Source organism: Rhinolophus ferrumequinum, chromosome 23, assembly GCF_004115265.2.
Source record: "Rhinolophus ferrumequinum isolate MPI-CBG mRhiFer1 chromosome 23, mRhiFer1_v1.p, whole genome shotgun sequence".
Taxonomy (NCBI): Eukaryota; Metazoa; Chordata; class Mammalia; order Chiroptera; family Rhinolophidae; genus Rhinolophus; species Rhinolophus ferrumequinum.
In genome coordinates, this window is record NC_046306.1 from 1,245,611 (window position 1) to 1,272,454 (window position 26,844).

Genomic DNA, 26,844 nt, shown 5'->3' on the forward strand with positions numbered 1-26,844 from the left:
TTTCCCCTTGAATGGCTTGACACCTTGTCATTTGACTGTATATGTTGATACGGTGGTGGTTACAAGATGTTATGAATTTGTTAACTGCAGACAATGGTGTCACTGCATGTAGAAGCCTGCTTCCTCCAGTCACCTGCTGTGAAGTCTCCCGCAAGCACCCCTTCTTGCAGGAGGTGGGACTGGATGGTAATCATGGGCTTGGGCAGCCACGGCACCAGGCCTGGGCTCTGGCAGAGCCGAGTGCTCTGTGGTCCCGTCATCGGATGGGTGGCACCCTGCATCTGTGCACCTGCCGGAGCATTCTGACCGCGGGGACTGTCTGTCCCCTGCCCGGAGCCACCGTGGCTGTCGGGCTGACTGCCTCCACTCCGCTCACTCTCTTGGAAAGCACACAGCTGCAGGGCACCCAGGACAGTGGCCACAGGGCAGGGACCCTCGAGTCAAACTGACACTGTGTTCCAGGCATTTCGTTGCTTCCAGCAACAGGCTCTGATCCCCTGGAGAGGAGACAGCCGGTCACTCAGAGCTCCCGATGCTCAGAGAACCTGCACCCCTCCGTCCATTAAGTGTGTCCACCCAGTGATGTCACAAGTGTCCCTGAATGCCTTCTCTGCCGTGACCCGCAGTTTTCTGAAACAATCCACGCGCTGGGCCAATCCTACAGAACATACGGTCCGAGCCTCTGACTCCAGCCATGAGGCTCATCCGCAGCCGGCCTGCAGTCCTTTCCAAGAAGCCAACTGAGACGGTCAACATTTACCTTCACAGGTCTGTAGCAATCCTCCTGGGTGACTCTCTTTACACAGATGGGTATTGACAGGTGTCACATAGTATAAAACAAGCCGTCACTAATGTGTTTTCTTGCCTGATATTTTCGTGCTACACGGATAGGATGAACAGCGGTGAAGACCAGCCACACACACGCACAGTGAGGGAGGCAGGACCCGATTGTGTGTTGTCACCCTCTGCAGAGACCAAGCAGCCCTTTATTAAACAAGTGACCAGGACAGTCTGGTTCTCAGAGGCAAAGGAGCAGTGTGTCCAGTGAAAGACTGACTGTCCAGTAAGCTCATACCAAATCTATATAACTTTACTAACAATTGTCACCCCAATAAACATTAAAAAAATAAAAAATAGAGAGATGGCCAAATGCAGTCTTCACTTTGCAGAACCCTCACCCTGAGAACGCAGGAGCAGTGAGGCCCGTAAATGACACACTTCGGGGGAACCACCAGGACACGTGCTGTATGTCTGGTGACGCACTCGCCCATCAGGGGCCCCAGCTTTCGTACCCACAGTGGACAGAGGAATGTCCTCTGGGAGATGTTTGAAAGTCCAACCGTTGAGCCAGGACAAACCAGGACCAGTAAGAACATTCTGTTCATTCCTCTGCCCCAGGCCCAACTGTGCTACACGGGGTACAGCTCTTTGCTACCCCTCCACCCCTCAAGGATAGGTCTGTCGGTGCTTCTGAATTTTGGAAGCTTGTTGGCCTTTGTAACTATGTCTTCATTTCACTGTTCCTCATGCATGCATGAGACTTGTAAAGCACCATCTGCTGGGAGCTCTTTTCCCAAAGAGCAGGTATCCTGAGAGGAAGCTTCTTGCCGGGGCTGCCCAAAGGGCTGGCGGGTTCATGGGGAGCATCCGGGCATCCTTTTCCGATCCCCTGACCTTGTGATCCAGTAAGAACCTAGCGGGCAGATGGCATGACGTCGGTGAACGCCTCCCCAGCTGGACAGCTCCAAGTCCCTCGGCACAAGGGGGCTGCTGGGGCCGTTGGAGGCCATGGGGACTGTGCTTGGCCCTTCCTTCCCCAGTGCTGGCCCGGGGGTCTGACATCCATTTCCCAGCACTAGATCATGTGTCTGGCAGGTCTGCAGGCCGACCCTACCTCAGGCACAAGAAGCACGAGCTTTGGGGACAGTCTGAATGACCAGGACAACCGTGGCACCACTCAGGGGAGTCCTGCCCAGGCCACTTCCATCCGTGGGGAGAGCCCTGATGGCACGGTCTCACACACTTCAGAGCACGTGTGTCTACAGAGAAGTCGAGGGGCATCTGGGCACTTTCGTCTCATTTCCATCCCAATGGAGACAAGGATTTGGGGGGTCTGGCGTTGGCCGCAGCCTGGAGTGACATATGCTGTGACACCCCTGAGGGACCAGGGCCTGCTTCTCAGTGACCTTCTCATGAGCGGGTCTACACTGGGGAGGAGCCCTGACCCCTGACCCCACCTGGGAGGGCAGCACCACTCCTGGGACAGACCACCTGCCCCGACACTGGGCGCCTCTTAAATCCAGTCAGCACCAGTGGGCCCCATCACATTCACATACACTCCACATAAAACACGCTCCGAGACGTCGGCATCTAGTTGCAACTGACTCTCCAAAACTGGCACTGAATCAACGGACACATAGCCAGCCTGACTTCAAAGGGCCAACCCCCTAATATGACGCTCTCTGGGGAAAGTGCACTCTGTTCCCTCCCATCAGGACACTGTCAAAGCCACAGTCACGCAAAGGTGTGGACAAGAAGGTTGTCCTTTCCACATGGGCCACATACGTCAGTTGCGGGTGGCTGTCTTCTAGAAAGTGGCTTCCACTGCAAAAGTCTGACAGAGACAAACATCTGACACCCGGTATTTGGGGGGCGGGGAAACGGAGGCTCTGGCTTTTCTGTGTTAGCTTTGCAGGCACAGCGGGCGGGAAACTGAGTGAGGAGCCAGCTCTGCACCGTGGCAGCGGCATCCCGCCATCCCCTTGGGCCCCCAACCTCAGGAGAGGACTTGGGATGCAGACCTTGTCGGCTGGTTACTGAAGGCCGGGAGTGACACATGGACGACCCTGAATGCAGCCGTCCTCCCCGTGCCCTGCAGCTGTGCCTCTGACACAGCCGGTGGCAGAGGCTGACAGCACGCGGTCCTCCACCAGAGGCACGCAGGCTGAGCACCGGACTCTCCAACACCTCCTCTCCAAATCCGTCCGTCAGAGATGCTCAGACGCCTGAGTGTGCCTGCACTGCGTTCAGGACTCTGTCACAACACAGTGGCTTCCAGTTTCTGAAGCTACAAAATGAAGCTTTCAGGACAAGTCTTCGCTTTTCAAAGTGTTTTAATTACAAATGTGATTTTGAAGCCTGGCCACACAACGATGACACCCTCTCACTGGGAACTCCCTGCTCCGTACCACTGCATGTGCACGTGCCTGTAACTATGTATGTGTGCCATGTGTGCCCATGTGTGTGCCTTGTGTGTGCACATGCCTGTGTATGTGTGCATGTGTCCGTGCATGTGCCTTGAGTGTGTGTATGTGTGCCTTGCATGTGTGTACGTGTATGTGTGTGTGCCTTGCATGCATGTACGTGTGCCTATGTGTGTGCCTTGTGTGTGCATGTGTGTGTGTGCCTGTGCGTGTGCACACAGCAGACTGTCTTCGATTCAGAGAGCAGTACCATGATCTACAGCGTTGACATTTCTACTGAAAGAAAACAGTCACCTGATAAGGATGTACACCTGTGTTTTAGGCAATAACTAATTCACCTGGAAGCAGGCTCTGCTCTGACCCTCCACAGTGCACACCAGAGCTGACTCACCTGGACTCCTGTATTTTAAACATGCATGCGGGAAAACAAGGACACAGTGCTGTGGGTACAGGCCTAACGTTTTAGGACGTGACTCTCACTTTGTGACAGGGGCTTGGCCTGCAGTGACAGTGAGGCCTGTGACAGGAGCAGGCATGGCCAGAGCCGGGGCTCCTTCAAGGCTGGGAGCAGTCTGTGGGCCTCTGGTCAACAACTCTCAGTGCATCTGATCACCCTGGGTTGCTACAGTAACGCTTCTTGTTGGACAGCATACAACTGGTGAATAATGCATGGCTTGCTCTTCGGCAAATACTATTCAAGTAGTTTGAACTTAAATATTTTAAAAGTAATCTTTATATTATTGAAGACTGGTAAAAAATACAGAATCTGACAACTATCATTCAATCTGATGCTTTGAAAACCCTCGCTTTCGTGTTACCATAATTTGGAAAGCAATTCCTCGCCCGCAGGAAGCTCTTCACAGGGTTACTTTCAAGATCCATCTTTTCCTATTACTGGTTCAAATTTAAAATACATTCAGAAACCCTGTGATGCTTCATTCTAAGGAGGAATGTGGTCCCCTTCCTGTGACTTCCTTTAGTTATAAATTTCATAATTAAGAGAGTGCTGTCAGCTAAGCAAGCCCCAGCTAACTGCTGTCACATAAGAGGGAATTAAAGAATTTCCTTCTCAAACCTTAATGAAAACATGATGATCCCAAGGGGAGCTTTATGAAGAGACCGCAACAGTCGTAAAGGTTTGGCAATCAGAAGTTAATTAGGACCAAGTCCTCCACCAGGGACGGTGCTGTCTCCGTGGACACGGTCCTTAGAAAGGCTGGTCCTGCCATGACCGAAGCTCCGAGGAGCCACTCGACAAGTCCAGCCTTGCAGGCATCCGGGTCCCGGGCCAGTCAAGCCCTCAGTAGATGTCCGGGCAGCCTGAGAAATCCCGGTCAAAGTAACCGCCTGCATACAGCCAGTCGGGGGTCCCAGTGTACGGGTTCCTGCCCTGGCGAAACCACCTGCAAACAGAAGAGGGTAAGGGAGCCAGAGGTGCCAACTCAGCGCGACAGGGGCCTCGCCGCGGTCAACACCTCTAACTGGGCATTGTCACATCAACGCGTATTTGAATGCGTGGCCCAGGGCAGCCACGTTGACTGGGGAGTATTAATCCACTTTCACTCAAACGCTCTCCCCACAAACATCCATGATGGCAGCCTCACTCCGGACAAAACATGGAGGATTTCACAGAAAACACTCAGGCCGGGTGGTGAGCAGGGCAGGGTTGCTGACCCGAAGTCACCCCGTGCCTGTCGGGGTGACGACCGTCACGGCACTCAGTTTCCCTCCTTTCAAGCAGGCCAGGTTTGTGTGACATTAACTGGGGAAAGGAGACACATCATGGGCAGAGGGGTCCCAGGGACCCCAGGTCATCCGATCAGCCAGTTCAGTCTGTGTCACCGGTTCCCACGGGCACCACTGCAATGCCACCTGAGTGGCGGGCGGGAGAGGCCTCTGTTTCAGGACACGGAGACAACTAAGAGGGTGGCAGCCTAGCAGGGAGCGTGCTGGGGGGACTCGCAAGGTCCGAGTAACTGTCTTCTCAGGACAAAATATTTTTTTCACAGTATGTTTTAAAAATTGACTACTTAAAAAACAATGAAGGAAGTTTCACTATTTCCTTTTTTTTTTCCTGGAACAAAAGCAAATTCCATTTATCAAACTATTAAAAGCATAATAGTAAAGGAAACTGGAAGCCCAAGAATCGAGAATTGGTTTTAAAACTGTTGGTCACATGAAAGTCACGAGGTGATGTCACTGGGCCCTGAAAAGAATGACTCCGATGAATGTAGCTTGATAAGGACAGCTCTGAACCACCCAGAGCTTTGTAACTCTGAAATCCGAACCTTTGTATGTACAGATTTAAATTCTGCCTAAGTGTTGCAGTACTTAAGTGATCGAATCCTTACTAAATGACTTATTTTCCTGTTATGACTATTAAACAACAAAGGATAAGTAATCTGAGGCATTTCAGTAAGAAGACGGCACAGCAGGCTCAGCAGCCAGCGTCACCTAACTACTCCCTCCGGGAGCCCGGCAACGGTCATCGCCACCGTCATGGGGGGCGCGCTCGCGGGCGGGGTGGCCGTGGTGTGGCCGTGGTGTCTGGACGCACAGCGTCTCTTTCCTTCAGTCATGCTGCGTTTCCTTGTTAAACCTGCCCTATTTCAGAAGACGCTCAGGGTGGACGATGCCAGGGGCAGGGCGGCAGCGAGGCCCCGTCTCACATGGGCCGCCTCTCCCTGGTGGGGTCCACTCACTTTGGGGAGACGCAGCCCATCTGCACAGCGGGTCCAGAGCCAGGTCTGGGCGGCCGGCACCCTTGTAACAGAACCAGGAATTGCTTCTGCTCGGCCAGAGGCGTGGGGCCTCCCCATTGTCCCCGCGCCCCGCGGGGCCTCACCTGGTCTGCCACTCGGCCTCCTCCTTGGCGCGCTCCCTCCGGGCTTCCCTCTGTTTCTCCTCCAGGCGCTCCTTCTCCTGGCTCGCCAGGTCTAGGGTGCAAGCACAGGTGTGGGTAAGGAGTCGGGGTGGACAGTGAGGCTCCTAGTCACTGTTAGGGAAGCACACAGAGTAAATTCTGCCACCAGGAAACCAAACCCACCACAGGGCTCAGGCCCCACTGCTGACCGCGTGGGGATGCGCAGACCTCAGCACAGCCGCGTGGGGAACAGTGGGGCGCTGACAGCACCATCCCCACAGTGTGTCACACCCATGTGCTATTTCCCTCGCAAAGCTGGTTACATCTGACCTTGACCTTCAGGGTCTGTGGCAGCCCTGGTCCCAGGACCACAGTGATCCCGAACACGAGGCCCCCCGCCTCCCGAGTGGTTTCTTTACTGACACGCCATGGGGACAATACCCGGAGTTGTGTCGCTGACCTGACCTAGAGTCGTGCGTGAATGAGCAAGGGGCACGCTGGCTCCTCACCCTGACCCCCCCCATGCCACCCCGCACAGCGGTCCCCCAACGTGTGCTGCCAGGGGCGGGACACAGGACTGTCTTGTCACAGCTGCAGACAAGTGACACCCGCAGCAGTGGCCCCCCACACGGACAGCCCATGGGACTTCTCATGAACAACATGAGGAGTTGTTGAAATGCACCTAGTAATAAAAATATCAGGGACCATGTTCTGCACGTCTTCTTTTTCATTTCATTTTTCTAGTAATTAGCTTATGTTTCCAGGAGGATTGGTCTGCAGCAGGCCGGAGAGTTCTAAACCCGCGCGGCGCAGACTGTTTGGGGCCTCTGTGCTAGGAGGGCTAAGGCCTGCTTGCTGGTGCAGCTAAAGGCGTGGGCATTCCTTCTCCTGCTCGGCGCCCGCGGAGGCCCCACGCTCAGGCGCACCCATGTTGCCATCCTCCATGCCTCGGATGTCGGGGCGCAGGCGGCAGTCTGTGGGTGCCAGGATCTTCTCCATGCCGGTCTGCAGCTCGTTGAGACTCACGGTGAAGCTGGTGAAGTTATACATCTGCAAGGACGGGCAAGAAACCAGCTCCTGTGAGGGCACTCGCGCCTGTGCACGGTGCACATCTGGAAGCTGCAGACACACTCTGAACCCAGCCCGTGGTGCCTGCTCCCTGGAGACGCTCCCGTCGAGGTCACTCAGGGCAGGCGCTCCCCCCACCCCGGCCTGAGACGCATTTGCCTGGGTCTCCCCTGGGGGCTCCTCCTCTCCATCCCCTGGGGCCGTCCCAGGGGGGCCCCACACTCTCCCCTTGACTCCTGGGGTATGACAGCAATCTCAGACGGAGTGCACCCCACATGGCTGCACTTGGGGCCGCGCCTTCCACCTGGCCTGCCCTTCTGCTTGTGTCCCCACCTCTGCAGTCTATCTCAACAAGCGGCCACATCACACAGAGTGGGGGTGGAGTCACTGCAGCCCCATCCCCCACCACGCCCCCGCCCCTGGGCCTTGCCCCTCCTGCCAGTCTGCCTGGGGTGCCACCTGGGGCAGCTACAACACTGCCATGTGTGCACAGAGCTGCGTGTCAGTCATGTGTCAACATGTCACCGCGACTCGTGCAGACACAGCACGCCACGGCTGGGGCTGCGAAGTGGCTCTGGCCACAGGAAGCTCGGAGGCTCCTGCTCAGAAGCTCAGTGCGATTAGGTGACGCAGGGACAACGCACGGAGGTGGCTGGCGTGGGCGGGGGCCGGGGGCACTGACCTGCGCAGAGTTGGGGGGCCGGGAGTTGATCCTCCAGAGGAGCTTGCTGCCTGGAATGACCTGCACGGTCTCCTGAGCCTCAGGCGCAGCGTCTGACACGTCACTGTCGGCTTTCTCGGCAGCGTCGTCCTGGAACAGGGCACACACACCTGTGGTCGCCGGCAGGGAGTGGCGCCAGCGCTTTTCAGACCAGTTCCAAGCCCCTGGGCACAGCCAGACGCCCTCTAATGAAAGAGAAGCCGCCACACCCTCTGCCTGTGACCTGTCTGTCCCTCAGCTTAAGGAGAGGGTCGGTTGCTGCTTCTGCAGAGCTGACCCCACCTGGGGGGCACCACTTTCCTGTGGGAGAGCGCGGGCAGCATAAAGACCGCACTCCGGAGTCTGACCACTAGCCGACGACGGCGACACCGTCTACAACAGCATGTGCCGTCCAAGCTACGGGTGGCTCTGACGACGATGGAGCCCTTCCCACAGGCTGCCTCAATCAAGCGGTCCATCTGGCAGACTTGAGGGCATCGCGGCACCTCCAGACAATCCCATCTGGAGGCCGCATCTCAGTACAAAGAGACAATGGCCGCATTTAGCTTTCAGAATCCAGGAAGGGGACCGGAGAAAGGATAAAGTGGTTATTCATGCAGCCAGCCGTCAGGGGGAGAACACTTAAATGTCACAAACCCTCCCACCTGACTGCAGGCTCCACGGGTCGGTGGGTTGGTGCCAGAGCTAAATGCAGACAAGACTCATTTCCAGGCTACCCAAAGGAACAAGGAAGCTAAGCCGACACATGAAAAGGCGTTGCTGAACGGATTTAACATTCGAGGACTTAGAATGTCTAAATGAGGCGGCTGGTTTGCTCAGTGGTTAGAGCGCAGTGCGCATAACACCAAGGTCGTGGGTTCGACTCCCACATGGGCCAGTGAGCTGTGCCCACCACACGTAGATTGAAAACAACGACTTGACCTGGAGCTGATGGGTCCTGGAAAAACACACTGTTCCCCAATAAAAAAATTAGAAAAAAAAAGGAATCTTTAAATGGAACTTTACTTGTTTCTAAGTAAAGGAGCATTATGAGAAAGGATCCTAACAGCACATATGAAAAACACGGAGAAGCCAGAGGAGGCTACATGTTATCTAGAAAACATGACAGCTCTTTGAACTATCACTGCTGGTTGCAGCTCTGGAACAGTCTTCAGATGAGCGGTATTGCAAAGCTCCAGGGGAGAAAGTGGCCCCACTGTCACTACTTCCCGACTGCTGAATCTATTATCTGCTCTCAGAACTAAAATGCAGCAATGACAGTCACTTGCTGTTTTAATAGGTCTAAGCTAACAAGGTCAGGAAGACAGGTTTATTAAGAAGTATGCAGAACGTGGAGTTTCCAGGAAGAAATGGAGGTGCCTCCTGAAACTGCCCGGCTCGGGGGGACAGACGCTGTGCCATAGGAACCCCTGCACCCACGGTTTCTAACAGCAGCGCCTGCAGCATCGGAAGGCAGATAAACTCCACTGCCAGTCCAGAGTCCACAGGACGACCAGTTTCATGGACAGACGAGTCTACGCATCAGCCTCTCCCAGCAGGGGCCTTGAAGGGGTAGGGGGAGGCACACTGGTTTCCCGGAAGCCCCGGCCCCGCCCGCTGGCTGCCCTGCCGGGACACGTGCCATGCCGAGCAGCACCTTACCAGCTTCGCCTTCCTCGGGGGGTCGCCTCTCCGCTCCTGCTTCCGGAAGGACTCGTAGGCCACCGGGTCTATGCCCCACAGGCCCTCTGTCCATTTGCCATAGACGATGAAGAGCTTCTTTCTGCTGGATCAAGGGGGGTAAAAACCAAGTTAGCAGCGATGGTGAACCATTCCTCAAACATGCAGCGCCGAAACTCTGACTACGGAATAAATGCCCATCCTGGCTTGTCTTCTTGTACATCTTAGGCTATCTCTGGACAAAAATGCAAAGGGAAAAACTGCACTTTGTGATCTCTAATCGTGCCACTTGAGACCATTCATACTCCTAACATACCAACGCAGAAGAGAAAATGAAGGCTCAAAAACCTAAAAGGGTGGGGGACGGGGCTGGGGAGACAAGAAGCAGTGACAAAGTGTGGACGTACGTATTTTCTAGATAATACACAGCCCCTTCTGGGCTTCTCAGTATTTTTTACATGTGCTGTTAGGATCCATTCTAATAATGCTCCTTTACTTACATTTGTATGTACCCATCTGATTTTTAAAATACACTGAATTTTCATGTTCTTCAGCCCTTTCTCTAGAAATTCCATAAACAAGCCTTCTTATGCTCAGTTGACATTGTTGTCTTTGCCACCATGTCGGGTACCTCTCTGATTGCCCACCATCTTTTCGCATTTAATAACAATAACCTCTGGAGACCTTTCCAGACCAGCCACCAGAGCTCCCTGCCAGTTCCAAAAGGAGCCATGCCAAGTGTTGGATGCACAACTTTTCTTTGTGCATCTTCCTAGGGGGAGAGCACACAGTTGACCACTGCCCTGCCAGCGGTGTGGCACCCTGGGAGGGCACCCATGTCTCAGCGGCTCAGCCTGGAAGGACAGCCAGTGGGGACTGGCGGGGAAGCGCGGCCAGTCCTCACTCTGGAGAGACAGCTTGGCTGACACTCCCTGTCTCCAAGAGGCCTAGTGTGAGGGCAGAGCTCAGTCGAACTTGGGGTGGAAAAACCGAAAATTGGACCAGGGTTTGCACGTGCTCACTGAGGGCTGCTGAGCAAGGCCTTGAGGGCGGGGCCACCTCTTCATGTACAGCCGGTTGGCGGACCCGCTAACTGACCAGCTAACCGCAGTCTCTGTCCGGGTGCGTCCACCAGGGAGAGGATGCTCACAGCTCTGGTCACTGCCGCTCAAGAACGGGACTGCTGTCCTGTACAGTCCACACAGTCCCAACTGATTTCAGTGGGCAAAGTGGGTGGAGGCTTAAATGTGAGGGTGTTTTCCAGGCTGTTTCAGGTGGGTTTCTGGAACCCAACAGAGTGGGTCTGAGCAAAAGCACACGCTACTTTACGTTGGAAACTTGTTTCTAGTTGAAAAATGTATAGATTTTAGGAGCTGAAAGGAATCTTGTGACATTATATGGCCCAAATTACTTATAGGGGGAAAAAATGAGAACCTTGAGACCCAAAACATAAGATAACTAACCCGAACGGTGGGGGGAACCCAGAAAATTTGTTAAAATGCTACTGACCACTTCTCTGCTCAAAAAAACTTTAAACATCCCTAAATTATGGATCGGAACAAATGAGTCAAATGAAAAATGATGCTTACACAGGCTAACGTTTGGGTTTTGTCTGACAACATGCACTGGATGCTGGTGGAGAGAAGGATGCACAGGGTAAACTTATAAATCTGGACCACGATCTCTCGTTGGAGGGTCTCCGTTCCTCCTGCCCATTTTACCAAAGGGAAACAGACCCAGGTCTTTTACCCGCACCAGAGGGTGGGCGGGCTCCAATCATTCAGCAGCCTGGAAACGACACTGAAAACTGCTCCTGTCTCCTCGTGTACTCAATAATGACACGCTTTCTCCCAAACAAGAGCCCTAACTTGCACCATGAGCGGACATACAGCTGAACGATGTCCTTCGCAAGGCGCACACGCGCTGCAGGAGCACAGTGGGAACCAAGGAGATGCGGACCTACTTTTTGTCTTGAATGTGTCCTTCCACTTTGTGAAGCTCTTTTCCAAACAACCCACATGGTTTAAAGTGAAGCACACACTTATCTCCAGTTCTACGGGAAAAACAAACACAGGCTTCTGTTGTGGGACAGGAGCATCCAGAAAAAGCAGGGGGAGGGGGAGGGAGGGAGAGGAAGGAGGGAGGGAGGGAGGAGGAGAGGAGAGAGGGGGAAGGAGGGGGGGAGAGGGAGGGAGAAAGGAGGGAAGGGGTGAATGAAGGAGTGAAACGGATGGGGAGAGAGGGGGAGAGGTAGGGGCAGAGGGAGGGGGAGAAGGGGGAAGGAGGGAGGGGGAGAGGGAGGGGGAGAGAGGGGGATGGACGGAGGGGAGAGGGAGGGGGAGAGAGGGGATGGAGGGAGGGGAGAGAGGGAGAGGAGGGAGAGGGAGGGGGAGAGAGGGGGATGGAGGGAGGGGGAGAGGGAGGGGGAGAGAGGGGATGGAGGGAGGGGGAGAGGGAGGGGGAGAGAGAGGGGGATGGAGGGAGGGGGAGAGAGGGGGATGGAGGGAGGGGGAGAGAGGGGGAGAGGTAGGGGCAGAGGGAGGGGGAGAGAGGGGGATGGAGGGAGGGGAGAGGGAGGGGAGAGGGAGGGGGAGAAGGGGGAAGGAGGGAGGGGGAGAGGGAGGGGAGAGGGAGGGGGAGAGAGGGGGATGGAGGGAGGGGGAAGGAGAGGGAGGGGTAGGGAGGGAGAGAGGGAGGGGGAGAGGGAGGAAGGGGAGGAGGGGAGAGGGAGGGGAAAGGAGGGAGAGGGAGGGAGAGGGAGGAGGAGGGGGGAGGGGGAGGGAAGGGGAAGGAGGGAGAAAAGAGGGGGAGACAGGGAGGGGGAGGGAGCCAGGCTGCCGAGAGGCTGCCAGGGGCTGCGCTGGGCGGCATTGGCATTGGGGAGTGGCTGCCTGGGGACTTTTCCAGTTGAGGAAGACGTTCCATCACTGCCTTGTGGTGATGGCTGCATATTTCAGTAAATTTACTGCAAATCATTTAAGTGTCCACTTTAAATCGAGGGCTTTTATGACATGTACGTTATCTCAGGAAAGCTATTAAAAAACAAAGCCAGTTGGTTGTGAACGCCCAGGAATAAGGAATGACAGCCTGGATAGTGGACAATAACTGAGAACGGCCACTATATCTTCGCCCAGGAATCACCATTGTTTACTGTTGTTTAAAATTTCAAAATAAGTTAACTCTTGTGACTAAAAACAAGACAAGTACCAACACAGCATGCCTGCCTCAGCGCCACCGGAATCAGGTCCCGCCACCGGGGCTGGGCCGGCCCGTCCTGAAGCCATCGGGCGGGGCAGGCACGTGTGGGCGGCGTGGGGTGTCAGGCCCCTGCCACCCATGGCGCACACGCCGCCGCCCGTTACCTATGGTTCAGGATCTCCACTGTCCCGTACTGCTCGATCCACAGCTTGCCGATAATCACGTTGTGCACACAGCACGTAGGGTTGGTCCAGGTGTAGGCCTCATTGTGTCTGTCAGAGGCCAGAAAACAAACGAGTCAGACAGCAAAGCAGACACCACGACGCAGAAGCGAGGCAGCAGACGGAATTGAACCATAATTGCCTTAAAACCTATGCGAGAGAACACTGCTTTGAACTCCCCTGGACAGTGGCTATTTATTTAGCATTCGTTTGAAATTTATGTCTTCTTTCCTTTGTAGCCTCAACAAAGCTTTCTACTTGAATGTCAAGACAAGTTCAGCATCAATAAAGAACATGGAGACAAAGAGAGTAGCTCTCCTGTCAAGCTGCCCGCAGAAGGGCCTCAGCAGACACACCCATGGGACGCGGTCCGGCCGCAGCCTGGGGAGCTGGGGGCCAGGGCACGGCAGGACCACCGGGGGGTGGCCTGTGGCTTGGAACACACTGCGAACACCTTTCCTCATGCTCCCCAGTGGCCTGACCCAAGGAGAAGAGAAGCCCCCACAGATCGGAAGTGAGATTGCAGGACCTGTGTCCCGAGGGAGGCTGCGGAAAGCAGCCACATTTAAGGGCAGACGGCAGCTCGGTGTAGAAAAATTTCATGACACATAATTGCAACTCCTTGAATTTCCCAGGTGTAATCCAAACACGTTACTCAGTGAGGTGTGCATCTTTTCATCTCTACGTGCCTCTCCCAAAAGCAAAGGCCACCGGGACAGGCCCGTTTCCCAGAGGGGCTGCCCTCCTGGGCCTGGGGACCTCACCAGCCACGGGACGGGACGCAGGGGCGGGACTGGGGAGAGCCTGCTCCCCCAGGTCCTCATGGACCTCTGACAACCATCCAGGCCGTCCCAACGGGGAACAAGACTCTATGCGTGCCTGCCCCAGGGTACTGCTCCCCAGCTGGCCTCACACCTGGGAAGCGGCTGCTGGCCGCGGCCTGGACTGCGTCTGCAGTGGCTTTGCAGGCAACTGCTAGAGACTCCGTTTCTGTTTCGTAGTGTCCGATCAACACTGGATCAGCATTTAGACTCAGGTTGCATGGGTGTGGGGGCAGCCTGCGGACGGCCCCTCCATGTTCCCTACGTCCTGGAATTCAAACCCTCCCGCCCAGGCCAAGGTTGGTCGGAGTGACCAACAGCACACAGGTGGGTGGAGGGGAGGCGTTTGGGTCACGCTGTGGCTTCCCTCTTGGAGACTTCTCCCCTTGGGTCTCCGGCTCTGAGGGACACCAGCACCAACTGCTGTGGAAGCAGATGCTCTACCCAGGGCCCCCCGGCCTGGCCCACCTCATGGGACCCTGAGCAGGTACCGGCTGCCCAGACACCACGGGAGACACAAACACTGCTTGTTTGGTGCTGCGAGTGCGGGGTCGGCACGCAGCTCCGACCAGTGACCAGAGCATGTCCAGACCCCGTGGGAAAGAAGACGGAGGACTTCCTCCCAGGAGCGCCAGCCCCGCCAGGTACCTGGGGGAGCGGTCTGACTGTAAGGTTTCTGCCGCCTCAGCCCGAGGGCCTGGGCCGCCAGCACAGGAAGCCTCCCTCCCAGTGAGGACGGGCTCCTGCCCCTTGGGTCTGCAGCAGGCGGCCCCACTCACCGCAGGAGCTCCAGCGTGATGGTGCCCCGGGGCTCCGCCTCCACGCTCTTCCCCCAGAACTTGAGCTTCGGGTAGATGGAGCCATGGAACAGGAAATCGTGATGGAGGCCCTCGGAATAGAATGCACTGATCGGGGGGTGGTGGCTGACCTGCTCGGATATGAATCTGAACCCCAAGTCTTCCCTAGGTACAAAAACGAGAGAGAAAGGAGGGGAGCGGGAGAGACAGAGTAGGAGCCACGTTAGTGACGGCGGCCCCATCAAGGTCCACCCCGCGGCCGTCGGTGCAGCCGCAGTGGCACACGCGCGTGCGAGCGGAGGGCGCTCGTGTCAGGAGAGCCGCTGGCAACTGGGAACCACACCTGCTGCCACCGGTGGCAGAAATATCCAACACCTGCTCAGATGTCACACTTGGCCTAATGCCGACAACACATGCATACGCATGAACTGCCTCCACGGGCCCACCTGAGCACATGCAGGTCTGCAAGCTCCCCTCAGAACCAGGGACCGAGAGGCCTGAACCTGACTGTCACTGAGCCTCAAGACATGCCCAGCTGCCCCAGAACCAGGAGGGATGACTTTCCAGCCTTTCCGAAACGGGTTTCCTTTCTCGCCTTCTTCTGAGGCTCCTGGAAGTTTTGCGATAAAGTGTCTTATGCCTTGAGATATTTCTGGCCAGGAAATAGGATTTTGGTGCACTCTTTTTCAATAAAAATGTCATTTTTTTAACTGTTCCGGAACTGTGAATACACCTACAGTTGTAGTCATTAGCAATTATAAAAGCTAAACCACATAATTACTAACTTAACTGAAATCTGAATTTCCAATCATTACAGAGGAAGGAAAGTTGAAAATTAGATTTTTAAAAGGTTGCCTACCAAGGTATGTAATTTACAAAATGAATACTTGTCTAAGAAAAGAAAGTGCTATTTTTAGTTTACGGAGCAATCTGGGAGGGTACAGAGACATCGGTGAGTGACTTGGTCTGGTCATGGTGGTCCCCAAACAGAAAGACGAGCAGGTCCTGTGTGCCTAACGTGCAGGGACACTGGGCATGCATGTGACCTGGGGACTAAGACATGACACACCAAGTACACTGGTTTAGAAAGAACATTAGTTTTTTTCTGTCAGTCTGCGACACTTCAGTCCAATCCAGAATGAAGCTCCTGGATGAGGTGAAACTTAGGACTGTCACACAGCCATCGGCACTTGGGCTGTTCAGAGTCTTTTCACCTGTATCGCGTATTTCCCGCTGCCTAGAACTTTATTCATATTATGCTTTGATTTCTCTTTTCAAGATATATATATATATATTTAATTTTTTTATTGGGAAATATTGGGCAACAGTGTGTTTTTCCAGGGCCCATCAGCTCCAAATCAAGTCACTGTTTTCAATCTAGTTGATTTGTGGAGGGTGTGGCTCCCTGGCCCATGTGGGAATCGAACCGGCGACCTGGGTGTTATGTGCACTGTGCTCTCACCAACTGAGCCAACCAGCTGCCCCTTAAGATATTTTACTGATGCTCTTTAATAAACTAAAATTGTACTAACTTGCTAAAAGCTGGATAAGGTCAGCATCTTGAACCTGGCACTAAAACATGTGGGCTGGAGCAAGAAACCTGCTCAGGAGAACCCTCGACACCTACAAAGAACCCTCTAGGCACTACAGAGAATCCCTCAGGACTGACTCTCAGGGCAAGTCTTTCCCTCGTTTGGGCTTCACCTCCCCCATTTCTAAACTGAAGATGCAGGGCTGTCACTACCATCCCTCTTGCTGTGACATCACCTGCTGAACCCGGGTCATTTATGGAGAAGCCCAGTGGTGGCACCCTAACGTGTCCAGCTCTCTCCAAGGTAATGAGATTTTAAGCCCAGCTGCTCCACCGCTCAGGGCCAGTGAAGTCACATTCCCAGGCCAGCAGTGGGCCAAAAATCGGGCAGCAGCGGCAGCGTCCAGGCCAAGCCAGATTAGAATTCACAGCTCCGGCCCTAATGTCGCTGCCCAACCAGCAGTGCTTTACTGCACATGTGCAAGCCGGCCTGCGTCCCTAAGGGTGACATCCTGCCCCCGTGTCTGAAACCAGAGCTGGCACACACCTTCAGCCTCTTTACACACCCGAAGACTGCCTGTTGCAAGCAGACCAACATCCCAGATCCCACCACCGTTTCCTCACCGAGGTCATCCTAACACATGGGACAAGGGACCCGGCAACCACAGTCAGAAATTTCAAAGAAACTACACTTCTTTGAACCCAAGAGGCCACTGATCACACCAACACCCTTGTTTTATTTTACCAAAGAAAGAAAACATGCCGCAAAATAAATTATGACAGGCAGAAATGCTAACACACGAAAAACGTGTCGTGGCATCAGTAAAATACTGTAACTTAGGAAAAGGTTTAATATCGTGGGGGAAATGAATGTGGCATAGTGTTAAATGAAGAAGGATACGAGTTAACCACGACACATCATGTAAACACACACACAGGAAACCTACTAAAATGTTAACACTGAGTGTCTTTCATGGGATTATGTCTGACTCGTCTTTTTCACTTTTCTCAATTTTACACATTCTCAAGAGAGAGCATGCTCTTGTACTTAAAAACAAACTTCTGTCCAATAAAATGTCCCCACAGGCTCCTACCAGCACCCAGAGTGGATGGAACAAAAGCTACTGCACATGTCACCAAACGCTCGCGGAGCCCGGGCCCAGGCTGTGCTCACTCTGTGACCTGGCGGACCTGACGACTGTGAGACCACCGCACAGCTGTGTGTGAACTCTTTCCTTGTGCTCTGGGTGGCACTCTCGCCGAGCCAGCTGGCACACAGATAACTGTGGGCCAGTGAGGTCGCTGGCGAGTACCACACACAGCCAGTCTGCCCTGGGTGCAGTCCCTGGTGTGTGTGCTGGGCTCCAGGACTGGGGGGACACTGCGGGTGGGGCTGGGGCAGGAGGGGCTGCTGAAGCTTCCCGCGAGGAACGCCATTGGAAGGAACTTGAGTGGCACCTAAGATAAGGTGTGGTGGGGTCACTGTGCCACAGCACCGGCCACGCCTAAGAGCCCACGCGAGGCTGCGTGTGGTCAGGAGGCTGGGAGCAGGGCCTCCCATAGGTTCTGTGTAAATCACCCGCTCCCTGCACAACACCGACTGATGCTCCGGGAAACGGACAAGTGTGTGTCCTGGGGCCGACATCCACGTTAGCTCAAAGCTGACGGCCCTACGCTCTGTCCAGCACATTCATATACGTTCTCTCTCCATTCCTGAATTGAAAACATTGTCCTATTTTCAACTGTTTTTCCTCACTAGGGTTTTGTTATGTAATTGACATGACATTCCTCGTACGTGAAACATCTTCTCGCCCACGGTCTTGCAGGCCCTTCAGTAAACTCCTCAGAGTGGAGAGATCCACGCTGCTGGATGAACCGGCCCACCATCAACCAGAGCGCCCCACGCACAGGTTGTGGGGGGCCTGCCTTACCTGATGAGCTCGTACGTCTCTCCCAGCAGCGGGTTGAACGGCTTGCCAGTCCTCTCCCACTGGGAAGCCACCGCTGACACCGCAAAGGCGGCTACACACTGCAAACAACACACAGGCATGAGCGGGTCTCCAGCAGGAGGCGAGAGCCAAGGGCTGCAGGGCGGTTCAGGCACCGAGATTCCCTGGGTCATTATTTACTCTCTGGTGACTGTTCAGTCCTCCACATGTAAATGTCTGAGATTACAGAGATTCCGGGAGATGCCTTTGCCACCCACCACTTCCTCTAAGCCAGAGGAGCAGGAACTCGCCGCTGCTTGCACTACCGCCGCCTGGACTTCTTACAGGCCCTTTGCAAGGGCCTGTCTGTCCCAGCTGTGCAAGTGCACAGGCACACACACGCGCATGTGTGCAGTCAGGTACACACAACACACATGCACATGGGTACACATGCATGCACACACAACATACATGTGCATGTGGGCACGTGGGTGCACATATACACATGGCCACACGTGCATGCATACGGACACACATGACATGCATATAGGTGCACACATGGCACACACACACACAGGGTATACACACAGGGTACACACACGCACCCACATGGACGGTGCTGCTGAAAGGACCCAGGCGGGGCTGAGATGCAGGCCTATGAGACCACGGCCGCCGAGCAGGACAGACAGCACCCACACTCAGGGTCAGCTCTGCTGGCTCCCCTCCCAGACGTCCACTAGGCAGGGGCCGGGTCCCAACCATGACGTGGCCAGTCACGTGGCGTCACGTCCACTCACAACCACGCTCTGGCACCCACCTGCATCCTGTCCAGGGGCTGGGGCTGGCGGGAGGCTTTGTGGACGAGGTACACGTGCTCCATGTATTCCGTGATCCGCTGCAGGAAGCTCAGGGGCTCGTTGAAAGCGATGGGCATGGTGATCTTGGACAGCTCCTTCGAGGGCCAGCAAAGACCATGAGGGGCCGCTTCCCAGGAAGCAAGCCCACTCCCGCGCCGCGCGGAGGGCCCCTTCCTGGACAGATCTGAACCCCCCAGCGGTGGGGGAGCACCCCTGGAAGGTAAAGTCGCTGCCCCCCCACTGCCTGTGCAATGGCTCTGCCCCCCCACTCCTCTGTCTACGGCCACTGCCCCCTTTCAGACCACTGAGAGTGCAGGAGCCCCCTGACTGGCCACCTCCAGTGGCCTGCCCCCAAACTCCAGTGTGTCTTTCAGGCCACCTCCAGATTTGTGGTCCCAAAGCATCATTCAAAAGACTCATTAGCTTCCCAGCACGTCAGGGGTGATGGCTCGTTAACCAGGCAGGTGAGACGTTCCATACTGTGGCCCGGCGTGCTGCGCCCAGAGGCCTTTCAAAGCTGGCCACGGTGTTTCCCTCTGGGACCTGCGCTCAGGTCCAGGTGGGCAGAGTGAGTAGTGCAGGGCAGGAGCCAGGAAGAGGCTGAGGGGGACACTAAGGGACAGTGTGACAGGGCACTGAGAGCTGGTGTGTATGGAGCAGATGCTGACAGAGTGGAATATGGCAGAGGCCCTCCCAGGAAGAAGCCTGCTGAGCAGGGCAGGGTGTCAGAAAGGACCGGAGGGTGAGGGGCCAGAGGGCAGAGGGCACCGGAGGAGAGGGAGGGAAAGAAATACAGGCAGCCCTGAGCGCAGGAGCCACGCTGGCCTTGCTCACATCAGGAGGAAAGAGATAAGGCGACGTGACATTCCACTGCTCAGCTGCTCGCCTGCCCCACGCCTGCTGGTGGCACTGCAAGTAGGACACCCTCCCCTCCTCCCCAGGGAATTCGCCACATCAGAACTGCACACGCACTTATCCTGGGGTCCAGGGGCCAGATTATTCCAGAGACCCTCCAGCAAACACACGGCAAAGGCCAGAAATGACCCAAATGCCCCACAACAGGCCAGGTCAGTAAATACAGGCCGCCCCAGAGGCAGCACAATGCAGGGACCAAAAGAATGAGAAGCAGCTACGTCGTGCCGTGGGTGGAGAAAGGTGTGGGGAGCCTATCGTGCACCCAAAGAAACGGGCAGCAGATATGCATTGTCAACTTCAGGAGGCGTGGTAAGACAGACTATAGATTTTGTAATGGTTGCCTCTAGGGGAAGGGACAGTACAGGAGGGAGCGGACAGGGACAGGGAGCTGGATAGCTGGATGGATGGATGGATGGATGGATGGATAGATGACAGACAGACAGACAGACAGACAGATCTAGGACTATACCTTGTTTGGGAGATTTGACTTTGGACTTACAATTTGAAAACAAAACTAAGTTTAGAAAAGCAACCTCCATGCATCAAGCATAAAAAGAAACAAATGAGCCCGTGAAATCCCACGGGCACAGCCCCCCCCAGTGAAGGAGCCAGTGCAGACGCCCTCCGAGCACAGTGGCTGGAGATGCACTAGACACAAAAGAGCCACGGAAGCCAACAGACCACTGTTGTGGTAAACACGCGGCTTTCAGCGGAGCTGGTGCTCCCCAGAACAGCATGTGAGGGATACAGTGAGTGAGCCCTTAGCTCTGCGCCCGTCCCCGTCCGTCACCTCTAGCACGGTCGGAGTGGGAGAATCACACACACGATGGTGGCTCCATAAATCCTGTCGCCCCAGATCTGAAGCATTGTTGAAACAAATCAAAACACGGTTCCTAAGTGTCTCCCCTCAGGAGATCCAGAAACAAGACCAATCCAGCAGCTGCCTGGGGCCCGCCCAGCTGTGGTCCGGAATCTTCTCCCTGCACAGGTGGCTGACTGCAGGTGCCGGACAATAAAGTACATCATGAGCCAGGAGCGTCGTTTGTAAAGGACTGTGGGCCACTGGAGGGGCCACCACCAGCCACGGCCTGCAACAGCAAAGAGGCTCAACGCCCTGACTTCAAAAGTAAATAAAGAGACAAACTAGCTGGCGATGTTGTCCCCGCTGGGTGATGCTAGCGAGCCCGACACTTTATGTGAAAACTGACAAACCGGAAGAAGCACTCACAGCCGTACTGTCTTATGCAAACCACCTTCACAGCAGAGGAAGGGGGCTTCCTCACTGCAGACGCAGCCCAGGGAATGAATGAACAGTGACAGTGAACGAGTGGGTCTAGGCGCTGGGCTTCAGCTCGTAAACCCCGAAGAGCAACAAAAGGTCACGGACAGCAGGATCCAAACAAGTTCCACACAGACGTAAAACCCAAGAGAACGGGTTTGGGGCAGCTGGCTATCTGGTGATACTAAAGCATTGTTATTTTTAAAGGGGGAGAACAGTGTATGGCTGTCTTTAAAAAGAATCCGATCCTGTCCAACACATAAGAAATATCTACAAAGAAAAGGACCCGCTAGAACACCAGGGAAGGAAGTGGTGGGGATTGGCTCAGGCCTAAGCAGCCCTGAAGACAGCTGGAAACTGTTAACTCGTTTGTTGCTCTTGTTTAGTGAGCTAAGTAGTAAGAAGAGGGTGTGGTCTCTTTAGAGGTGTGCAGTGCGATAAGCATCTCAAGGGGGAAAGTGACGAATGTGTCCAGTGGTGCAGGGCGACCCAGCAAGGTCACCTTGCCCGGTGGCTCTGAGAACAGGCCAACCCGTGTTTACGTTCAGCTTTAATGTAAACCCATCAGTCTCGTGGGGAGTGCACTGCCATGGCGTCACTGTTGAAAAGATGCTTTTGGTACCAGACTTCTGAAGGGTCAGGATCAAGGAGCTTGAGTTCGTCACAGATCCCGTCAGACACTTTTGTCTGGACCTGAGCTGGTTGGTCAAAATGTAGGAGGTGATACCGCTCAGAAAAATTCCCAAACATGTTTTTGAAGAGAGTGCTGACAGAGGTGTGCGGACGTGTGCGTGTGCAAGCAGGGCGCAGGGTGCGGACGAGGTCCCCAGTCTGCGGGGGGCCTGGGGCACTGCCACCCAGGCCTGGCAAGCATGACCAGCGGCCACATCTTGCTCTCTAAACACTGTCCTCCAATAAAAGGACATCAGGAAACACAGGGAAAGCCAGGTCACGTGTGTGGCTCAGGGAGCAGTCACGTTCCCACAGACGCCCTTCGTTTGGTCACTGCACCATGGTTATAGGTGAGATGATTATGGGAAGCTGGGTGAAGTTTACAGGACTCACAGTGCTCTTCACAACTTTCTATACATCTAAAGTTATTTCAAAACAAAAAGGTTAAAGAAAGATGTTCCTCTGGGAACAAAGGACTGGAGTGGAGAAGAGCAAAAAGTAACCGCAGCAGCAGGCTGGAGTCAAGGCCCTGGGAGAGTCAGCGGAGGGTGCGTGCTCCTAGGGGTGCCCCTCCCCAGAGTCACAGCAGGCTTCTCAGTCGGGAAAGACCAGCAAAAGAGAGCCTGTGGCCTCTGGACACCAGCTGCCCAACGCTTCCTTCTATTATAGATTCTGAGCATCTGAGCTCTGCCGGCAGCCCCGTGTGGATGGGCTGGGGACGCTCAGCGTGTCTGGGAACCCCAGAAAGCCCCCATTTCATGCGGGTCACCGGAAGCCAGCTGACTAGGAGCACATCACAGACCCCGAGGGGAACGCCCAGAGTGGAGCCGACAGAACTGCCTCCTACGGGCCGTAACACCTTAGCTTCTTCACCCTTCCCCTTCCGCGTCTGCGCCTTTGCTACTTCACTGTCTCTGTTTCGTGCCGTTTATAAACACGCAGAGGCCATGAACGCACAGGAACGGTGCAGCCCAGGGGACTCACCAAGCCGATGCATCTCTTCAGTATACTCCACACACTGAAGTCGGTCCTGGTGAACATGGGGGCCGGCAAGCACGTCCTGAGCGGTGAGAGAGGACAGCAGGCGTCAGCCCAAGGAGAGCCGCTTACGACGGATGACTCTGCTCAAGGCCACGTTTGCTTTTAAACTTTTATCTATTTAAGGGTGTTTGTCCAGGACCCATCAGCTCCAAGTCAAGCAGAAAGCACAGCCCATAGTGGCCCACGCGGGTATCCACCCGGCAACCTTGTTGTTAAGAGCACCGCGCTCTATCCAATGGAGCCAACCGGCCACCCTCAAGGCCACTTTTCCCTTTCCTTTTTCTATCTAAACATTAGCAACTCTGTTCTGCAGTGCCTGGGGAGAAAGAAGACTAGCTGCTGAAGTCCCAAAGGATGGTTTCTGCACGGACTCTGGAGGGCCTCCTGGGATATAATGCCCATGACCACACAGCCGCCTTTCCTTCCATAGAACTGGGGGCAGGGCGCCAGAGGAGCAGGAAGAAAGGTCATCGGTCCCTCCCCGAGGGGCAGTGGAACACAGCAGGACCATGGACAGAGGCCGGGCCAGGAGCAAGCCAAAAGGGACCCAATTAAGGAAACCTTTCCGGAAACCAGCTGTTCAACCCCCTTTAAACATGTGTTTGTGTTGCCTGAGCCGGTCCGTCTCAGGCCGTCTCCCCGCCGCTACAGGGGAAGCCCACAGCCATGTCTGCACCATGACACTTGCTCACAGATGAAGGGACCCCTGACCCAAGGGGGGCCCTGATCGCCCTCCTGGGCACTTGGCTGGGATAAGACACTGGCTCCGTTGGGGGAGGGGCACCGGAGTGGGATTTGGGTCGGGGTTGGGGCAGGCACGCGGGCCCGTGCACTGCAGACAGACCCGCTTGGCAGGACAGCAACGTGGCCCAGACAGCGCTACGTGGGGCCTTGGCTCCCCGCGGCCGCCCTGCGTTCCAGAAGCCACTCTGGGTTTCCCTGTGGAATTCCAATTTTGTGTAAGCAGCTGTCAAGTGGTGTCTGCATTTGCACTGGGAGGCCTGTACGTGGTCGGGCCACCTCTCCCCCCCCAGCACTCTGATCTTCAGGACATGTCCTCGCCTGTTCAGGACTTGAGCTCTGCATCAGGGATGTCACATTAAGGGAGCTGAGTCAGGGCACACTGTTTATTTGGGATGGGACAAGAGGGAGAGAACAAGGCAGCTCGAAATGACATGGGAAGGAAAAACTCACAGTCGGGAGCAGGGCCGCTGCGAGGAGGGAAGGGAGCATGGAGAGCGGAGGGAACAGTAGGCACTGAAGAGGGGGACGGGCAGAGGGGGGCAGGGGCAGAGCCCTGACTGGGGAGGGGCCAGGGCGGGAGGAGAGGCTGCTGGCTCTCGTCCTAGCAGGGGGACCTTGGCTCACTGTCCAAACTGAGGCACTTGTGAAAGGAAAAGTGGTGCTGTCAGCAACGGCTCGGGACCACGTGGATATCCACCCGAGACTTTTAAGTGAGGGGTCAGAACTGTCCTCTGGAAAAATGGCTGCCCGCAGCATGGAGGAGGAGGAGGGGTACAGACGCAGTTCCAGGGTGACTGCCGGAGGCACAGAATGGCGTGGGCTGGACCGGGACGTGACAGGGGAGGCAGGAGGGTGGCAGGGCCCCGAGGCATGTTTGAAGAGGCCAGCGTGTCAGAGCTGGCTGACAGGACCGGCCAGGGAGGGAGGAGGGAGGCAGCCCGGCTGACTTGCTGTCACCTGGCAATAGACCCGAGTCCCAGGATGCTGGGGAGGGCTGACGACAGAGGTCCAGCCCGGGAGAGCCCGGTCTGCTGGTGGCCAGGCCGCCTGAGCAGGAGGACGTGTGCCAACGAACAGGCGTGAGTCCTCTGGGTGGGGATATCAGTGGGCATTTGGGTCTAGACCTCACAGCAGGTCGCGGTGAAGCTGGAGGGCTGGCTGGCGCCGAAATGCAAATCAGTGTGGGGAGGACGGGGGCCGCCTCCCCACCGGCTCATCTCCCCACCGGCGCCATCTCGGGGGGCCACCGCCGGCTGACAACCTGGCCGGCCTGTGATGCCACTTCTGTTGAGGAACACTCAGGTCACCGGCAGCAGAATCTGCTTGTGTGACAATGAAACCCTGGGGGAGGAGAATGGAATGCAGCCTTGCCGCACTAAACAACCCTTACTCCAAACTCAAAGTGGTGAGAGGTCAACGCAGACGGATGCACCGGAAATCAGCCTCAGCTGAGGGCCCATCTGCAGCGCCGGCCGTGTGCACGGCGCCAGGTCACCCACTGCGCTCAGGCCGCCCGGCAATGCCCGGCAGGGATGGCCGTTCCCATCATTCTATGGATGACGGCACCACTAGTGACAGACGCGCCATCACTGATCTCCAGGAGCCAAGGAGAGGCAGCGCGTCTTCAAGTCTCTGGCTGACCAGGTGCTGGGTGCTGTCAGGAGGGGCCCGCCTGGGTGACGCTCATGACTCTGAGAGCTGCAGGGGCGCCTGCGGCGTGTTAGGGGGTCACTACAGATACACTGGAAGAGTAAAGCACACGCGTGGGACGACATACCTGTGCTTTTGAATCCCATTCTCCTGAGGGGGCTTCTCCCCAGCCCTTCCAATCCCATTACTTTGGCCGGTGTCCACATGAATTACTCCAGTGACTCGCTGATTTGTCTCTGAAAAGTCCCCAGAAGAGTTATCAGAATCAAAGCCTGCACAAGACAAGCAGAATGGTAATTTTCACAGGTCTTAGAAGGTAAAAAAAGTCTGCCTCCAAGAATCCTGACTGCGCAGAATACCCAAAGCTCTAAATGGTTTTTATGAACACCTTTGGCATAATTATATCCGTTTCCCAGGGACTGAAGAAAGAGCAGAGAGGCAGGGACACTGCAGGGAGCTTCTTGAGCGAGAATACCCACTCAAACCTGAACTTCAAGTACTGCAGCTTCCATACAGGCCTGGAGGGGACTGTCCGCTGGCCCGAGGTACAGCCCTGGGCCCAGGACAGTTTCTCAGGCCTGTAGTCAGCGCCTCTCCGTTCCGGGCCGCCCCCAGCACTCAGCTCCATCTTCAGGGGGTGGCAGGTGTCTCTGCACAAGGTCGCGGTCATGCTCTGCATCGGTTCTAAGCCCCAACCCGTTGAACTCACTCCTAAGGCACGAGGACACTGCGCCACGCAACTGCCAGAACCCATCAGATGCAAGACAGTCACTGAAATAGTGAGTAATCGGTGCAACTTACGGAGCACTCGGTGGCACAAGAAACCTGGGGGAAATGCACTATTTGGGACTTATGTGAAACACAGCCGAGTATGTTCTCCTGGACCATCCAGTTACCCAGTAAGAGCCACCAACTAGGCCATGCTCCATGACCCTTCCCACCAAGGGGGCTTTCTTTCAAAAGAGCAGGCGACTCTCGGGGGAAAGGAGAACACGTTTCCTCCCGCCACAGACAGTACACCAGTGGAAGGAACACTCAGCTTCTGCTCCAGAGCTACAAGGGGAGCTGCGGCCGCTGGGGCGCCTCATTCCAGCTGCGGGAGGGCGCTCCTGGACTGCTGGCGCTTGCTCGGTGATGACCTCGACTATTGGGGGACATGGCGCTCACAGGACTTCAGGGTTCCACAACAGCCCTCATTTCACAGAGAGGACGGCGAGGCCCAGGGCGCAAGGCCGGGGGTTAATTGCTCTCAGACCCCAAAACATAAACCAATCTGCTGCTAAGCTTCCCTGAGAATAAGCAAAAACATCTCCTTTCATAATCTTCAATATGGTCAGATTCACAAAACGTAGCATGGAGACTTATTACACAATGATTTTGAAAGGATATATTAAAAATGAACCTCTTGAATGAGCCCTCTTTTCTAAAACAGCCTGTCACCTCTACTTTTTGCTACTGTTCCCGAAAGCAACAGCGACTTCACGCCCACCCTAAACTGAGGTTGGGCAGGTTCTCAACTCAAGGACGCCCGTCCTGTGGGCGTGCCCCCTGCTCCGGCCCGGGAGTCTGGTCTCCATGGGCCTCCTCAGTACGAAGACATTTATGTGGACGGATCATTTAAATTACAGCTGGACTGCGCCCGGACACAAGGCCAGACGGCACTGATACGCATGCTG

The 26,844-nt window shown here is 55.4% G+C and overlaps 1 protein-coding gene across 5 annotated transcripts in view; it reads right to left on the bottom strand.

Moving 5' to 3' along the window:
* Positions 1-4,360: 4,360 nt before the first annotated feature.
* The window catches only part of OSBPL2 (oxysterol binding protein like 2), a 42,304-nt gene continuing 19,820 nt past the window's right edge, over positions 4,361-26,844 (bottom strand). For 2 of the 5 annotated variants that reach the window (XM_033094667.1, XM_033094666.1), the window contains exons 3-14: positions 25,296-25,440; positions 22,718-22,793; positions 18,828-18,962; positions 18,014-18,111; positions 14,534-14,716; positions 12,877-12,984; positions 11,478-11,567; positions 9,497-9,620; positions 7,817-7,945; positions 6,993-7,116; positions 6,049-6,139; positions 4,361-4,606 (exon numbers count right to left, since the gene is read on the bottom strand). In XM_033094667.1, the coding sequence (XP_032950558.1) occupies positions 4,504-4,606; positions 6,049-6,139; positions 6,993-7,116; positions 7,817-7,945; positions 9,497-9,620; positions 11,478-11,567; positions 12,877-12,984; positions 14,534-14,716; positions 18,014-18,111; positions 18,828-18,962; positions 22,718-22,793; positions 25,296-25,440 (1,406 nt within the window). In that variant the 3' untranslated portion in view covers positions 4,361-4,503. The remainder of the gene's footprint in view (positions 4,607-6,048; positions 6,140-6,992; positions 7,117-7,816; positions 7,946-9,496; positions 9,621-11,477; positions 11,568-12,876; positions 12,985-14,533; positions 14,717-18,013; positions 18,112-18,827; positions 18,963-22,717; positions 22,794-25,295; positions 25,441-26,844) is intronic. The other 3 variants (XM_033094670.1, XM_033094668.1, XM_033094669.1) reach the window with 3 other exon arrangements.